Source organism: Mauremys mutica, chromosome 4 (genome assembly GCF_020497125.1).
Source record: "Mauremys mutica isolate MM-2020 ecotype Southern chromosome 4, ASM2049712v1, whole genome shotgun sequence".
NCBI lineage: Eukaryota > Metazoa > Chordata > Testudines > Geoemydidae > Mauremys > Mauremys mutica.
In genome coordinates, this window is record NC_059075.1 from 53,840,315 (window position 1) to 53,858,783 (window position 18,469).

General features: G+C 40.7%; 1 protein-coding gene and 1 long non-coding RNA gene across 2 annotated transcripts in view; both read right to left on the reverse strand.

The window, feature by feature from the left end:
• The window catches only part of LOC123369849, a 47,143-nt gene that overhangs the window by 21,789 nt on the left and 6,885 nt on the right, over positions 1–18,469 (reverse strand). The window lies entirely within an intron of this gene.
• On the reverse strand, positions 12,503–15,265 carry GJD2 (gap junction protein delta 2). The gene is made up of 2 exons (XM_045015876.1): positions 14,989–15,265; positions 12,503–14,237 (listed from the first exon to the last, which is right to left on the reverse strand). The coding sequence occupies exons 1-2, from the start codon at positions 15,057–15,059 to the stop codon at positions 13,394–13,396; spliced, it is 915 nt and encodes a 304-aa protein (XP_044871811.1). The 5' UTR covers positions 15,060–15,265; the 3' UTR covers positions 12,503–13,393.

Below are 18,469 nucleotides of genomic sequence, written 5' to 3' on the forward strand. Positions count from 1 at the left end.
GAACTTGTTGGATAATCTGTGCCCTGCTACGTCATTTTCCCAACAGGTGTCTGAGTAGTTGAAGTCCCCCATCACCACCAAGTCCTGTGCTTTGGATGAGTTTGTTGTTTGTTTAAAAAAAGCCTTGTCCACCTCTTCTTCCTGGTTAGGTGGTCTGTAGTAAACCCCTACCATGACATCACCCTTATTTTTTACCCTTTTATCCTTACCCAAAGACTTTCAACAAGTCTGTCTCCTATTTCCATCTCAACCTCAGTCCAAGTGTATACATTTTTAATATATAAGGCAACACGTCCTCCTTTTTCCCCTGCCTGTCCTTCCTGAGCAAGCCGTACCCTTCTATACCAATATTCCAGTCATGCATATTCTCCCACCAATTCTCTGTGATGCCAACTATGTCATAGTTGTGTTTATTTACTAGCATTTTGAGTTCTCCCTGCTTTTTCCCCATACTTCGTGCATTAGTATATAGACATCTAAGATACTGATTTGATTCCTCTCTCAGTTCTGTCTTGTCTCTCCTTTATCCCTGCTATAACAGCTCATGGTACCCCCCAAATTCTAACCCTTCTCCCAGGTCTTTATGTGTTTTACTTACTGTGGGCTTTGGTCACCACCTAGTTTAAAGCCCTCCTCACTAGGTTAGCTAGTCTGTATCCAAATATGTTCTTCCCCTTCCTCAATAGGTGGACCCCATCTCTGCTTAGCAGTCCTTCTTTCTGGAACAGCTTCCTGTGGTCAAGGAAAGTGAAGCCCTCCTGATGACAACATCTTCGCATCCAGGCATTCACCTCCAGGATGCATCTGTCTCTGCCTGGGCCCCTACCCTGGACCGGAAGGATCAAAGAGACCACCACCTTTGCTCCCAACTCCTTCACTTTTTCTCCCAGAGCCCTGTAGTCACTTCTGATCTGCTGAGGGTCATACCTTGCAGTATCATTAGTGCCCACATGGATGAGTAGCATGGGATAGTAGTCAGAGGGCGGATGATCCTTGACAATCCCTCCATAACATCTTGGATACGGGCCCCTGGCAGGCACCATACCTACAGGGATGCCATGTCAGGGCAACAGATAGGTGCCTCTGTCCCCCTCAGAAGAGAAAGTCATCAGCCACCATTTCCTCCTGGGAGTGGTGGCTGTGATCCTCCCAGCCTTGGGGGTACATGGGTTCTCCTCCTCCACCTCTGGGGGTTATTCCTCATTGCTTGTTGCCAGGGCAGCATATTGGTTTTCCATCACCATGGTGGGTGAGTTGGGAATAGGGGTGGAGCAATGCTTGCTGCTAGAGGTAACTAACAGCCAGTGTCCGCCCCATGACAAAGCCATATCCTCCTCCCCTAGTGGTGTGACAGCAATTCTCTGTAGTTGGATTGCTTCCTCAGCCTTGGAGGTCTCCATATGAATATTCTCGAGGAATTCCTCATGGGCACGGATGCTCCTCAGCCTAGCCACTTCCTCCTGTAGCTCTCCCACCTGCTTCCTGAGAGCAGGCACTTTTCACACTGGATGGTCTTCCCCAGCTTGGCTTTCTGTGAGTGGGAAATGCAGACCACAATCTCTGCAAATCCACACCAGGATCTGGGTAGAGGCACCCATGGTTAGGTTGTCTGTCTGGATACAGGCACAGGTGGAGGAGACAGGAGCAGTGTTGGCACTGATAATGTGGCCCTTCCTAACCATAGCAATTATATTACATCTCCCTCTCTCAAACTCCCCTGTTTGCAGTCCCTTGGTGTCTAGCTCCCCTTGATCGCTTAGTCTCTGGATTTTAAGGCCTTCTCTCCTAGGTCAGCCCTACTCCCTCATTAATCACAGAGTGGGAGAGTGATCGCAAGGCTGACTAAGGGCTTGGCTACACTTACAAATTTGCAGCGCTGCAGCAGGGTGTGAAAACACACCCTCTGCAGCGCTGCAAATTGTGGCGCTACAAAGCGCCAGTGTAGTCAAAGCCCCAGCGCTGGGAGCCGCGCTCCCAGCGCTGTCCGTTATTCCCCACAGGGAAGTGGAGTACGGACAGCGCTGGGAGAGTTTTCTCCCAGCGCTGGTGCTTTGATTACACTTAGCGCTTCAAAGCGCTGCCGCGGCAGCGCTGCCGCGGCAGCGCTTTGAAATGCAAGTGTAGCCAAAGCCTCAGACTGATCAAAGATGATCAAGAATGATCCAGGGAACAATGGCTCAAACAGTCCTGAGACACACAATCCCAATTGACCCAGTAACTGAAATGACCTGAAAGAAAAAGAAAAACACAAACAGACAAGCAACTTCACTCACCCCAAGGTTAGTACTTGCACCTTGTTTGTTCAGCAGAGGGAACTCCTCCCCCTCTCAAACTCTCCTGTTTGCGGTCCCCTGTTCGCTAGCTCCCCTTGGTCACTTAGCCTCTGGCTTTTAAGGCCTTCTCCCTTAGGTCAGCCCTACCCCCTCATTAATCACACAAAGGGAGGGTGATCACAGGGTTGATTGAGACTGATCAAACTGTCCCCAGACACACAATCCCAGCTGACCCAATAACTGAAATAACCTGAAAGAGAAATAAAAACACAAACAGACAAGCAACCTCACTCACCCCGAGGTTAGTACTCGCACCTTGTTCGTTCAGCAGGGGGATCTCCTTCTCCTGCTCCCTCAAGCTCCCCTGTTTGCAGTCCCCTGTTCGCTAACCCAAAACAAGACTATTATGATGTATTCCAGATAGCTATCCTGCCCAGAAAGGGTGTTTGAAGCCTCATTGAAGGACTTTCACTGAGGAGCTATCATAGAGCAATCTAGGAACATCAGTTTTGCTTGTATCCCAGCTGTTAGCCCAATCCCATGGAACAGTGGATTTTTTACACAGGAGCACCAGCATGGCTGGTAGAACTTCATCTTCTCAGCCTGGGTACAGGTAAAAAGGACATGCACTATATTTAATTGGGAGCGCTTCTCTGGGAAGGAGGACAGACCATCACTACATGTAAGCAGGACTTGCCAAAGAGAGAAACGATGACTAGACTCTGCCCAGACCCAGGTGGCTTGGTAGCTTGTGGGACCCTGCAATTGGATCCACTTGCAACAGACTGGTGACAGGATACTGGGGCAGGCGGTGTTTTATCATTATTGTGTTTTATCACTAGGTTTTAACTACTTACCTGCCTCAAACGTATGTAGGTCCTGAAATTGCAAGACACTGAAGGAGTCTCCTGCAAACTGCTGAGCATGCTCCATACTATTTCTATTCCATTCTTTTCTAGTTAGGTTCACATAATGCCCCCATCACCGTACTGTCTGAGTGAATTACTGTAGGAATCTGTTCCACCATCTTGGACAAGGCCCCAGAAAAGCTTTGTCTCCTGCACAGATAAGCTTTGCCCAGTGGGTAGTTCCATTTGCCTGAGAAATTAAGTTGTCCTCATTCCAGAGCTTGGAGATCTTTTAATATGGCATTGTAGGGCATACAGTGGAAATCAACATAGTGATCAAAGGAAAATACTGTGGTGCTGGCTGATGTGCTGAGTTTCTGAAGAGATGCACAGCCCTCTCCATTGACAGGAGGCACTGGTGCTTCATAAGTTCTGTGATGTAGAATGAGGTTGATTGGACCAGATGTTTAGTGCATAATTATGGGGCCTGATCCTCCACTATATTACTCCACTTTTACAACCAGGTGACTCTACTACTTTCAATGAAGTTACACTGGTGTACAAGTGGAAAAATGCAGTTATGAATCAAGGCAACAGTTGGTACATTGTACTGCAATAACCCAAAAAGACATTGGCTTAAAAATGATGATCCCATCACAGAACTTCAAGAGATCAAGTGCAGTTGCAAGCAGTACACACCGAATTCACTTGTTTCTCCAAGGTGCAAGGGAAAATACTAGTGCAATTTAGTACTTGAAGTTGAATAAAGTGAGTTTCATAGGAGCTTTACTCCCAGTGAAGAAAGCTAACAGCAGATCAGAAAGGCTAACCACCTGACAAACCAACTGCAAGACATATCCTGTGATTTCCTCTTCAAAGATGGGCAAATCCTCTTCCCTTTCGAAAGCTCAAATAAATTGGCTTTCCACAGAGCGGTTCCATAGTAGTTGGTGGATGGGAGAATCTTCCATCCATAGGCTACAGAGGGGCAGCTTCCCCCTCCCTATGGTATGTGGAGGCGTTTAAGCAGAGCCTCTGTGTACTCATCTCACTCCTCCACAAACCCCTTTTTCATGCTAAGATATATGGGTCCACCATGTAGTCCACAATGGGTCCACTATGTAGGTTCTTAGAATCCTACACCTCTATCCTATGCAGCAGAACTGCACCAAGACCCTTACTGGACCTGGAGGATTTGGCTTTCAAATACTTGTTTGTCCTACTCTCAAATGGGACTGATCTTTGGCATACTTAAGTTGATGGATTTATCAGTATCAGTGAGCTACCACAATTTACACTTGCTGAGAAACTGGGCCAAAGTTCTCAGGCCCATAAAATGAATATTGCAATCTGTAAAAATATATGTCCCCTGCTAAAAAGTTCATATACTGTAAAGAGCACCATGAGAAACACTTCATGTGAAAACCAACTAGTTTAGGAATAACTACCGGCTTGGTCATTTCAGCTTTTGATTAATTTTGAGTATAACAGTACAGCAGCACATGTAGAAAGTGCAAACCAAATATCTGATCAAAAAGTCCTCCAGCTACCAGAGTTAGTCAGTTTTGACTGAACTCAATGACCTAAGCATATTTCCTTTTTCAGCATTGGAGATACTCATATATATTTGTTGAGGAGATAACAGGGGAAAGGTCCTGAACATGACCAGATTTCCTGGCCATGTTGTCAGTGTGGTTATTTCTCTTATTAGAACCAAAAGGCCATTGGTACAAAATGGAGATTAAATTCTAGTTTTGTAAGATTTTCAAAGCTGGAAAAAAGTTAGTGTTGTATAGCTAGTGGTTGGTTGGTACAAAATCTCACTAAAAATGTGTAATAACTGCACAGTGTAAAGTATTACATCTATAGTGTGACAGTTTCATTGTGTTAAAATTGAAATGTTTTCAATAAAATAGGGTATATTTAGATAGCCATATGCTCGTGCTCACTGGTTACCTCTCTCTGACATGCATTTTCATGAGAGAGAGCAGGAGGGCCTCAAAGTTTAGTCAGTTTAAATGGATCCTGAAATATTGTATTAATTTGCAGTAGAAAGGTCATGTTGCTGGGTAAACATCAAGGGATAAATATATTGAGATCAATACACTGAGACTTAGCTGCATGATGCCCATTAATGTTAATAAAAGTCTTGCTGCCAAATCCACAAATCCCACTAATAATGTTTTATCTCTCCATGTTCTTATTGAAATGTATTGTAAAATTAAAGCACATTCTCTCATGGTCTCCAGTAAGGCAAAGTTCAATAGTTTAAAGCATTAAGAGAAAAGCAACTTCTATATTCAGAGGTGCAGCAGCCTCAGTATTTGGTAGCTTAAATTAAAGGGGAAAATTAGGGGAAATTTCACAAATACTTTCAAAATTTTAAATCTGCTAATTTTAAATGGCTTTAAAATACATAATTATAAATTGCTTATATTAGATGTAGTATCTCAGTAGTAACATAAATTGCCCTTTTGCCTGCTAAGAATGAACATGATGTATTGTTACACAGGTGAATTTGCATAATTATTATTACTTGTATGGATTCAATGAATTTCTTAATACTCTATGTACAAATCCACTGCACTCCATAATTCACTTCCTTTTGATCTGTCACATTAAGCACTGTGATCTGTTTGATATTCCATACATTCTATGGATTTCCCTTTTTACAATAAGGAAAGATCTGGGAACATACCATGTAGCTGACTTCATAGGAAGATTTTAGAAGTATGAGTGTAACTAGCTAAATTCCCATGTTTTTAAGAAGGGTTTTTATCCAGTCTTTTTTCAAATCATCCTCTTGTCTACCAAAACTCTAAGGCTAGTTACAGTTGGAGAATTAAGTCCAACTACAGAAGTGATAAATTATACATTAAAAAATTCTAAACATGGGCCTAATGACAATATACATTACCATTTAGCCCCTATTTTACACCAAAACTGAAGAAATTAGTGAAGAAATTGATTACACTTGCTGATAATCATAAGAAGTAAAATACTTTAAAACATATATAGCGTTTCAGGTGCTTTTGATTAATATAGGAAAAAACTTAGATGATATGCATCCCTGGATGTAGGAGACATAATCCAAATAATAGCTGGAATATTAAATAGAAGGTTACATCAAGAAGATTTGCACCAAGCAGAAAAAGACCAAGGATGCTGTGAAATTGGTGTCAAAAAATTGAAACCCCTTTTGTATCCTACCCAGAAGATTTCACTTAGTATTTGTTTCTGCTGCCTTCTCAAAAGGAGAAATTCCAATAGTTCCTTTAGATAGAAATCTGACGTATTCAACTTTTGGGAAACCAAAGAGAAGAAATGGAAGAGAAAAGAGATAAATTGGTTTTCTTATAAATATTCCCACTTCTATGTGAGAAATTAAGAAGGAGATTTAAAAGTATTATGAACTATACACACCCCAACTCTACATGTGTGGGAGTGTGGAGTAATGTCAGATGTGGAGGTTTTTATCACCTCTTTCTGGGGAGAACTTATATACATTTTGACACAGAAAAATCTTTGCTAAAAACAGTTACTACTTCTTAAGGGGAAAGAAAGAAAATGTTCAGGTAAGGTATATTCCTTTAATATGCCTGAACCCCCAACCCATCACATTCACCACTTTCACTGACAGGCTCTGCCCCTTTACAAATAAGTCCTATACACCTGCAACACGTACAGTAACACAGTACACACACCACATTCCTCACAATCACCCTGTAACACAAAACCTTAAATCTGACCTCAGCAGCATCAATTTACGTATCTGTAACATAGCTGTGCCCATGGGTATTGCATGATGCGTGGAGAAGTAGGATGATGGAGGTATGGTTTTGCATTATAGGGCCATATTGAGGAATTTGATGCAATCTGAGAGGGTCAAAAAACCTCAGACACCATCAATTTCAATGATATCTAGTAGCAACCATGGGGATGTTAGCATTTGTGATGAGTTTAGACACTGCAATGCACCATTTAGGAACATGAAAAGCATTTACCAAGTAGTTTGTAAAACTGTTTTCCTTACATAAGAGATAATAAGTGGATCCTTGTTCAGTTCTTCATTAATGTGTTTCAAAACATGGATTTTATTTCTAAAATGGATAATTTGATGTCTGAAGCAATGTCAGGAACATTGTGAAAAAAGTAATTCAATTTTTCCTTAATACCCATAAATCCCTTTTTGGTTCTCCCCACACCACCCTGTTTTGCTATTTCGGAACCTTCCTTAATCTATTTCTCTTTATAACCTCTTATCATAATACATTTTTATGAAATCTCTGGCTGATGATCAGATTCCTCAAAAAACCCTTCTAGATATAGCACATTAAACATGTGCTCTAAAGGGAAATCACCTCTTTAAAAAACACCAGCTCTTGATTGTGCTTTAATTTATGCAATAATGAATGTCTTTCTTCTGTAGTCCCAAATGAAGCCTTTTAATAAATAACAAAACATTAAAATTTTGGATTATTCATCACACTTTTATCCAAAATGTGTACTGATTCAAGTTCAACTATCAGTCCTCTGATATTTCTTTAAAGGCATATTTTTAAAAATATATCAATATAAATACACCAGACACTGCATCAAATGGTTTAAATATCAGTTCTGTGCTTAATTATGTACTGTGAAACCTATTTATAGCGAAATCAGATACAGGGAAATTCTGCTTTTAGTGACATTGACTGAAAATCCCAAATTGTTTAATTGCTTTTGAATGCATAAATTATTACCCAGGCTATAGTAACCTTTCCTCCCTTCTTCTCCACATCCCCACCACAGAGAAGTAGGGGGATGAAAAATAGGCTTTACTATGGGAGGATCTATTGTACATGAGCTTGATTCTCAGCAGGTATAACTCAATGAGGATCTATTCACTCACTGGAGCTATTCATATTGATCTTGCTGAAGATTTGGATCTATAATTTCCCTTGGTCATCACTACCAAAAGGTGATGTAGGCTGATGTAATGAACAACTGCAGTGATGTCTTTGGCTGTAACTTGCATATGAAGATAATCAATATCCACAAATTTATTGCAGCAGTTAATATGAATCATTTATACTTATAGGGCCATAATTTCAAAGGGAGGATAGGCAGGGTTGCAAACATAGCACCTCCAAGAATATGGGCATGCCTGATACCCATATTTGCATGCTCAACTGTGCAATTAGGCAACTGTGTAAATTATCATAGGAGAAGGTGCACAGTTACCCAATTTGCTTGCACAAATGCAGTTTTCAGTGGCCTCTGTGGCTGTGTATGAATATTTCTGTAGTCACACCTTTTGCACCTGCATCTGAAAATGTGTTCCATAATGGTCTAACAACCTTGATTACATGTATTTGGCTATAATATGCTCCCTTCCTACATCATTATTATTTGTATTACTATAGCACCTAGGACCCCTAGTCATGGACCAGGACCCCCCACGCTAGGTGCTGTACAAACAGAATAAAAGAATTGTGCTACTCTATAGAAATGGGCTAGATGACCTTCGGACCTTCCCTTCCTACCATGATATTTAACCAGTTACAAGTCAAATGACCTGATGTTCAAAGGTGTGTTATTGCACTTGTGTATGTGCAAAAATTTGCACACATGGGCTTTATTTATGCTCACATTTGAGTTGACTATTATTGGTGCATGTAAATCAGGGTTTTGCACATGAAAGTGGCAGGTTATGCAGCTAGCTGGCCATTTCAATATGCAAATACCTGATTTCACACTCATTGTGTGCACATATAAATTAGCTATAGAGTTTTGAAAAATAAGGACATAAGGATTTTAGCTACAATAGTTAATGTTTTCTGGAGTGTTACCTATTCTTTTTAACGTATTTAATACTTCATCATCTTCATTAGGAAAGAAAGTAATGTGAATGATAAAACTGGTAAATAATAACACTTACCACTTACATATTTTTGATATATTACCTAACACTGTATAAACATTAAATATTTTTACAGATAAAAAAATCAAACACAGAGATTCAAAACCAGAACAAATACCTGCAACAAAGGAGCATTCTGGTGGAAGTGTTTGGTGATATATGGATTGCTCCCATTTGCAAAATTGCATATAGTTCTGGAGGTCCTCATCATCTGATCACATTCATTTCATGGGCAAATAACCCATTCTAGTGACACATTTCAACACAAGTAATATCTGAATATTTAGCTTATGTATATGTCATCCCCAGTATTCTGTCATTAAAGGGATTGGATTTATAGTCTAGTCTAAATCTAGGCTCATAGGTAACACTGGCCAGATATGTCTGAAAGGTCATATCACAAAACATAAAATGAGCAGACATTACTGACAATGCTAGGTGATAGAAAGATAGTAGAGGGATGATGTGATGTCCATTACATAAATGAAGAATGGGTCTAATTCTCCTCAATTAGGGATTGATCTTGCTCCCATTGAAACCAATAAGAAGTTTATTATTGACTTCAGTGATTGCGGGACTGGATTCTTATGGCACTGTTAAATCAGGAATAACTCCAATGAAGTTGGCAGAAATATAGTAGTGTCAAACTGGTGCAAATGAGAGGAGAATCCTGCCCCTTACCTCTGTTTCATACACATTCATCTCTTTTCTGCTCCATTTCTATAGCAGGATGCTAAATGAATGCCTTCCACTTATCATTAGCATATCATTAACATCTTCCTCATGATTCTAAATCACAACTTCAGTGTCCCACCCTGCCAACTATTAGATGGGGCAAATCCTCCGTCCTCTCTAGTTTTCTTACCCTCCAACTTCTGCTTCTTCTAGTGTAAAATGAACTAAAATCAATCACACTGCTTCCTTGATGTGCTTGTGCCCTGAAGTTGTGAAGTCTGCAGATTTCTCTCAAGTAGTGTGAAAGGCCATAAATATCTTCAAGGTCAAAGGCTTTAAAAGCTACCCTTTTATGAATGAACTGATTACAGGAACAGTCTGTTCAACTTCCCCCATGAAAGAGTTTTGATTCCATAATGGAAAAAGTCCTGTAAAATGTAACAGAAAATTATATACAGGTATTTTGAAACCCCCTATAGAATTTAATTGAGCATTATATGCATCTTGTATAGTATTTTTGTGTGGGGTTGTTATTTTATTAAATGCTAAGAGGTTTGAAAAAGTGCTATATCAGAGCTAGGTTTTATTAATTATTATTTAAAAATCAATTTCTATAGAGCTCTATTAAGCTTCTATAGAATCTCTTTGTTATATCACTATTAATTCTATAAGATTTTTCCATAAGTGTTTAGTCACATACACATTTATGATTAAATATAATTCGGGCCATCAGCAGAAAACATGACATACAGGGCATGATACTGATGTACATACCACATTCTAACGTAATTGACATCTGATACTGCTCCTACTGATTTCGGTGTGGCAAGATCATTGAACAGCAATGTTCCAAACTGCTTTGTAGTCACTTGTATTTTGTATTTCTTCTCGCCAACAATAAAAGTGAGTGGAAAGTAAGAAAAGAGAAAAGTGATAGCAAAGGCTGATTTAAAGGTGCTGCCCTTTCCCCCCATCTTGTTTCTAAAATAAAATAGTACTTTTTTACAATTTTACAATTACAAAAGTTATGATGATTGTGGGTTGTAGGAATAAAAATATTAATTCATGAGTATGCAGACATGTATTGCTGCATATGCTCACACCCCATACTACTCCAGTCTACTGGCATGTTTCCCTCTTTTTAAACACATGGGTATACATCAATATGATTTAGTTAACAAAATATGCAGTTCCTATATAAAATGACTGGAGTAAATTGAGTCACTTGCATTGCTCTTATTATAAACATATCCCTTTCCTACACCTTGAATTAAGGCATCATGGTATAATCTGACAGATTTTAAGACATGCAATTTTACTGGTATTGACATAAATGATGCTAGGAAACTATACAGATACCTAACACTAGTGTTTCTTTACAATGCTAATCATTTTGAATCTGATCCAATGCCTAATGAAGTCAATAGGAGACTTTCTGTCAACTTCAATGTACTTTGGATCAAGCCTTTATGTGCACAACCTCCCATTTCTTTCACATTAAAATCATGCTTGTCATTATTGTCATACAGCATTTTCCCTTCAAAAATCTACTCAAAGGAGACTTCACAGAACAAGCCAGGAGTTTATGAAATGAAAATCAGATTTGCCCAAAGTGTATTTGTATGTGTCAATAATCTTTAGAAACTTGTTAGATTGCAGATGGAGTTTTAGCTGCTAAATTGGCCTTTTAAAAATAGTCTTCATGTTTTTATAGTTAATATGAAATGAAATCATATAAGTATGCATCCGAATAGCAACGAAACAGCCAAGAAATGCAACTTTGAGTTTTTATAATCATATTTTAAAGCTGTCTTTCTGAGGTGAGGAAAATGGTAAAGGCATCTTTAAAACAACATTGCATATTGGACAAAAAGCTTGTAATGTTTCAGAGCTTGAAGTAAAAATTCCACAGAGGAAGGTGGTATTATTTAGAATTCAGAAAGCATGATATAATTTTAAAAATTTATAATGCTGATAAATCACAACTACAAGCAAGATGATTAGCGTATCTAGTGTGAGCAAAGAGGCAAGCACAGACATATAGCAAAAATACAGTGAAATCTACTCCAAAGACCACTTGCAATACCCAGTCCCTGTCTCACGCACCCTTTTTAAAGGACCTGGATCAGGTCCTTGACAGATAAGTTACAGCAAGTTTCTCTTTATACTACATTAAAACTACCATTAACAAATATTTGTTTGTGACCAACCTAATGGCTTGATATTAAGTTGCTGAGACAGGACAAGCGCAGTTTTTGAACCAACTGAGGGCCTACAGAGCTCTGGCATTTTGCTGAGGCTATCCTTTGGACTCCATGGTGAAGACATGCAATTGTTTTAGACATAGGCCAGTAGACCAAATAGGACAATTCAGAGTGGCCTTGGCAACCAGCTAAGGATCTGATCCAGTGCCCACTGATGTCAATGGAAAGAATCCCACTGATTTCAGTGGGCTTTGGATCTGGCTTTAAAAGCACAGAGAGTAGCTTAATGAGCAATTCAGCCATACCTGACAGTTTAAATTTCCCATCTTTGTACCAGTTAGTGTTAAAACCATGAATGGGATGCTTTGAACACCTGAAAAATAATTCCTGGGAAGTTTATATTTTTTATCTCATGTGTTTCTAGAAATTTATATAATAAAAAAAGAGGAGCAATGTTCTCTGGTTTACAAAAAAAGGCAAGTACTTTATTTATCAATAGAATTACCAGCTGCTTTTTACACCATTGCCATGACTAAACAAATAAAATAAAATAAATAAAAGAGAGTATAAAACCACATTACTCCAGTTGGTACCCCTGGACAACCCTTTGACTAAGTACAGAGTTAGATGTTTCAAGTATGGCACTTATATGAATAAGAGCAGAGAAAAGGTGACATATTCACAGTTAAAAGCAACAAACTCTGTTCCTTTGGTATATATGTCAGATGATCATAGGTAACTTGGCTGAACATTAATTAGTTCCATCTGATTTACGCACATCCAGGTAATTTTTTTTTACAACATACTGACAAATTTGGTAGATCCCAACTAGCATAAGATGATTAAGGTCTCTGGTGTGAACAGACAGGCAAACAAAAATGGCAAAATTATATTCAGCATGATTGTTTTGTGTAATTGTTGTACAAAACTATGTTAGAAAATAGCTAATAATATACACCAGCAATAAGCTCTGTGACACCAATAGACAAAAAAAAATCAGACATCCTTGATGATGAAAGTGCACAGACCTCCTGGTTGAGCTTATGGTCAAGTGCCTAACAGTGCAATTAACCTTCTTTTAAAATGTGCTTGCAGTTGTATATTACAGAATTCCCCTGTACACACCCCAGAAAACAGCATCCTGGCAATTTTTTAGCTATGATCATTCTACATGCAATTACAACAATTAGTCAGACAGTCTCGCCTGTAATCTCATCCTAATAATGACCAAAAAGCTGCTCCAGTCAAAAGATAATATTGGATAATTAGAAAACAGTAACTGTACTGTAAGGCCAGATCAAGCATGGTTTTACAGCTTTTCCTTCAGTCTTTTACTTAGCACTGCATTTTGTATCTAGTTCAATAAGTGCCATTCCAATACCTTAGTGGCTTTCTTGGTGGTTGATAAAATGCTTGCCTAAGCAATGTACCTTTCCCTAATGTTGTCTGGGTCAGTTCCACCTGGCACAGTGTTTCAGTTCTGTAACAGCCTCACACATAAGCTGAGTCACTTGACTGAGTCCTGCCAAAGTTAGGTACGCTCATTCTTGGCAGGTCCTTGTTTCTGATTTCGTATATGGATTTCCTTTTTGCTTGTACTCCTCTCACTGCCATTTTAATCTTTCTCCAGCCCAAGTGGTTCAGTTCTGCCAAATTGAGCACCACACAAATCCCACTCACTGCAAACATGAATACCAAGAAAACAGTCTTCTCAGTGGGTCTAGACACATAGCACTCCACTTCCTTAATGCAGGGGTATCTATCACATTCATACATGGAAGGGACATTAAATCCATACAGGAAATATTGTCCCACTAAGAACCCAATCTCTAGGGCATTTCGAAAAACCACCTGGATGATGTAAAATCGGGAGATGCCTTCTTGCCGCCTCATCTTCGACTTTGTAGTTCTGATGGCTGGGTTGGGGATTTCCTTCACCTCCAAGCAGTCTGGCTCTGCTTCCTTGGTGGAGTTCTCGGTGTTCTGCAGCACTCCATTGACAATGGTATTCTTGATCTTCTTACTGTCCTCACGTTTCATTGAGTCCTGATCTCTGTCCAAGGCGAGGAAGACGGTGGAGTACCTCCTCTCCCTCTGCTTAGCAGACTGGTGAACAGAGTACGTTATAAAGCAGAGGCTGGGGGTGCATACCATGATGATCTGGAACACCCAGTACCTGATATGAGAGATAGGGAATGCCTGGTCGTAACAAGCCTGGTTGCAGCCTGGCTGCAGCGTGTTGCACACAAACATAGTTTGTTCATCATCGTAAACCGTTTCTCCTACAATGGCCACAATGAGTATCCTGAAGATCACCACCACGGTCAGCAGGATCCTACAACAGAAAAGTTCGTCAGTGCACGCTGACCCTGCACACCTCGAGTGAGAGCGAAACGCCCGAAACCCCAGCAGGCAGCAGCGTGGCTGGATCTAACCGCCAGGGCTGCGGGGAGCTGTCCGGTGCTGATCATGCACATAAACAGAAATCACAATGCAAGTGGCAAAGAAACGTTTGCCCTGATTGTTTAGTCTAAAGGACAGTGTGCAAGCACGAGTGTTGTCCTGTGTGAGTCAGGCTACATGATATTAAAGAGCAATGAAGAGATACACGCACGCACACTCATTGTAATCCTCAACTGGGAAAAGATCCTCAGCTCAAAGGGTGACTAGCTAGACCCCAGTTTTACCTGGCTTTTAAAAAAGCTTCACAATTTAGAATGTTGTAAATATCAGCCGAAACCAACACAAAGGGGAGAGGCGTTCAAAGGGCTTTAAAGAAATTGATGTGTGGGGGGGGGGTCGATCTCGCGACGGCACTTTATTTCCCAGAAGAGTCCTATGCAGGGACAACTTCTTGATTTGCTCCACAGGGAGCTAGAGGAGCGGGAGACACTGGATGGCTGAAGTTTGCTCTAGTTTGGAGCATTTTTTTTCTCCGTAACCCATGGCACACGCCTGGTTAGGACATTTCCTCCCTGCACCGGCACGGGCACATGGCAATTGCTCTCCGCCAGCACTTCCAGGAGAGGCTTAAGCTAGTCCCCTTGCCTGCCCATGGGTGCGAGGCAAAGCCCCTTTGTTCTTACCTCCCTATCATAGTCGAGTGCTGCTGCACGGCAGCTTCCAGGAGTCTCTCTAGGATGGTCCATTCCCCCATCGCTGTTCATCCGGAGACAAAGACTTTGGCCGCGCTGCCGCTTTCGGCTTTTAGCCCACCCCAGCGGAGCAAAGCAACCTCTGGGCAGGCGGCTTGGCCCGCGGGGGGGCTGGGTGGCCCGGGCTGCCTGAGCGCAGCCCCGCAGCCCTTCCGCCTCGCCGGGCACGTCCCGCGGCTGGGCTCGGCCTGGCCCCCCGGTGCCTGGGCTGTGCATGGGCAGGGAGGGAGGGTGGCTGTAATGTCTTGCCGCCTCTAATCGGCCTTTAAGTAGTCTCTGCTTGCGTCACAGCCCGGTCGGGGGAGAGCAGCCAGCAGCGGCGCTAGGATTTTCTCCGGGTTCTTATGGTGGGCAAGGGAAAGAAATCACTGGCACTAAAAAGAACTACATGGCGCTGGCGAGAGATTAATTTTGCGACCCAGGGATTCTTGGTGATCTGGGCTCCGGGGGAAGCCCGCCGCGGGCAGCTAGCCCTAAGCAGCCCGAAATGCCGGGGGCAGGCAGAACCGGGGGCTTACCCAATCACACAGGGATTAAAACAGCTCCACTAAGCACACAGGTAATGGACTGGAGTTAATTCGCCCTTAGAAGCATAGCACGCAATTAGATGCCACCAAGATCCCCCAGTGGAAAGCTTCCCTCGCAGGGAGTTCTCCCCTCCCCTGTGATTTCCCCTCGCTCCTTCCCATTTCTAGCAGATTTCCTCTCTTGTCTGCCGAGCCTATTTTAATAAATGTAACCTGCAGCTTTGTTGTATCCATTTCCCTCTGTGAGCCCGTCTCGGCTCACACGCCAGTGATTTAATAGCTGTGTGTTTGCATGTGCTGTGCCTGTATGCAGAGGAAATACCCCAAGTACGGGCAGTGACTATTCATTGTCATTCCACCAGTCAGAGTTAACAGCGGAGGTAATGAGTGATGTAGCCACAAGGAAATTGTGTTAGGTCATCCCCAAAGAAGGCATATTCACTGTTCAAACAGTACTCAGTTTGGACCAGAAAATAGTGTCTATGCTGGGTATTAATTTTAAATTTTGTTTTCTGATCTATGAAACAATTCGGGGTGGTGGTGGGGGGGAGGTAATTCTGGCTGTTAGCACCTAGCTTCCAGGTAGAAATGTACTTTAGGAATTAGAACGGTTTGGTATTGTCTCAAAGTCTGGAAATATTTTCTGTATCTTACACAATGGCAGCGTTCTATAGCTATAGTTTTATATATTCTTATCTCTCAAGCTTGGAAGACACTGGCATTAATATGTAGGTTTTAGTTCTCACTGGTTTTACATCATTTATATAAATATTCATGGACAGCAAGAACTGAAATTTACATATCCAGCATTTTCCAAGATTAAGGTTCTGTGTGCAGGAGTCTACATATACATATTTATCAGTGGTGACACCAAAATATATGCAAATCATGTAAAAGTTATGTATAATTTCCCAGACAAAATGCTTATACTAGAATTAATCCATATAAATTACCATAGAATATTTTAGCTTGTTAACTATTTACATTTTAAATTTTGTGGATGCACTCAGAACCAGAGATACTACAGGAGGTTACTGTACAAAGATTTAATTGGCAAGAATTTGCGTTGACTGCCTTACACTCAAGTGATGAATCCAAGGGTATTTATTTTTCCCTACCTGCTAAGTAAACCTTGACACCACATCACCCTGTTTTGAATTATTTTTAACCCACAAATTTCACAGAAAACCTAGTTGAGCATTTCAGACAGCTTTATGGTACTATTGATCATATATCTACACCAATACAAGCCAGACTGTATTAGTCATAGAGCAAGTCACACTATTCACTGGAAATAATTGGGTCCTTTGTTTTTAGGAACCATTTCTTACTTCTGTAAAAATTACTTTAAATATTTGATGAGTGATTGGGATGAAATCCAAAAGTAGTTTGTAAATCTTCAGCTATTCATAGTTTGCTGTCTGTTATTTAGGTGTGTAAATGATCACCTAGGTCACGATACTGTTTCTGTTCCCTGAGTGGACAAGCAAAACTTTTTTTTAAACTAGAACAATAAAAAAAAATGAGGAATAGTGAATACCCTTCTTTGCACAGAAATAGGTAGATTTCCTCTAGCTGAAAATTGGATTTCCGTGATGAAGCATTCCATAATCTGGACCAAGTGGGTTTCTCTCTGCTGTTTGGAATTGGTAGGCACAGTGATGGATCATGGGCTTTTCTTCCCTTCAGCTTTATGTGCTCTACAGACTGATGCCCACACCTTGCACTTCCTTCACTTGAAGTACTGTGCAACTTCTAAACATATTTATGAAAAGGTGCTATTAAATACAGCAACAGAGCTATAGAAAAATCAACTCTGGCTTTGCCTTTTAAAACAAGCCTAACAACTAGTTAATTAACTACACCAACGGCTAACTGCCTCATAAAGGCCCAGTGTCTGGAGATGAAACTGAAGATATATATGAAAGAAAGCAGAGGAGCCAGTCCACATCCACAGAGGAAGTGCCAATGTGTGAAGATAATACATACATACATATAGAATGCCAGTGATCCGTAATCCTGTATAGCAAGACCAAACAGCAGAGGGAAAGTCAGTCCATGGTCCAGATTGTCAAAGAAAGAAGAGAAATCCTTGTGCAAAGGCAAATATGGGTATTTATATAAAGAACAGCTATTCTCCAAACTTTCATGTGCACAAAAACCCATTTGCATGAATGGGCACCAATAGTAAATTTAAAAAGAGCACAACATGATCAAATTGATCAGCCATTTGGAATTCAAATGAATGGTCAACATATTGCTTGCTGTCTTAATCAGTTTTACTTAATGCAGTATGTCCAACTGTATGCCGCTTGGAAGGAGAAAAATGTCTAATTAATAAATGCTATAAACCTCTAAAAGTGATCTGAAATAGCATTTAATATCAATAATGGTAAAGGTCCAATAACTTGGGGCCTACTGTGGCAGGTGCAGTGTCCTATTATAAAGCAGGGAATGTCCCTTTTCCAATGCTATACAAACTCCATTTTCACTTGCAAGACATTGGACCTTAGCCCTGAGAATGAATATTGTCCACCTGGCACCTCAGACCAGGCTAATTTAAGGAAAGTAATTCCACACTAGTTGGAAAGACAGAAAGGTTTTCATGGCATTATTTAAACAAACAAACAAAAAAACCCCACCAGAGTGTCAGCTGTTTGAAGTTCACAGTAGCTTGGTATGTCTGAGGTTGTCTTGTATTCATATACCACCTAGCGCTATGAAGCCCGGAACCCAGTTGTGGCTTTTAGGCACTACCACAATACAAATAAAAATAATAAATGGTGGAGTTGTCAGGGTGTAGGTGTAACAGTGAAAGGTGTATGATAAAAGCAAATTTTTACATTCCCACAATTGACCACATACATATCAGAAATACCCAAATG

Coding starts and splice junctions, on each gene's coding strand:
- GJD2 (XM_045015876.1), bottom strand. CDS start 15,059: ATGGGGGAATGGACCATCCTAGAGAGACTCCTGGAAGCTGCCGTGCAG. Junction 14,238..14,988: donor CACTCGACTATGATAGGGAG/GTAAGAACAAAG, acceptor TTTCTGTTGTAG/GATCCTGCTGACCGTGGTGG.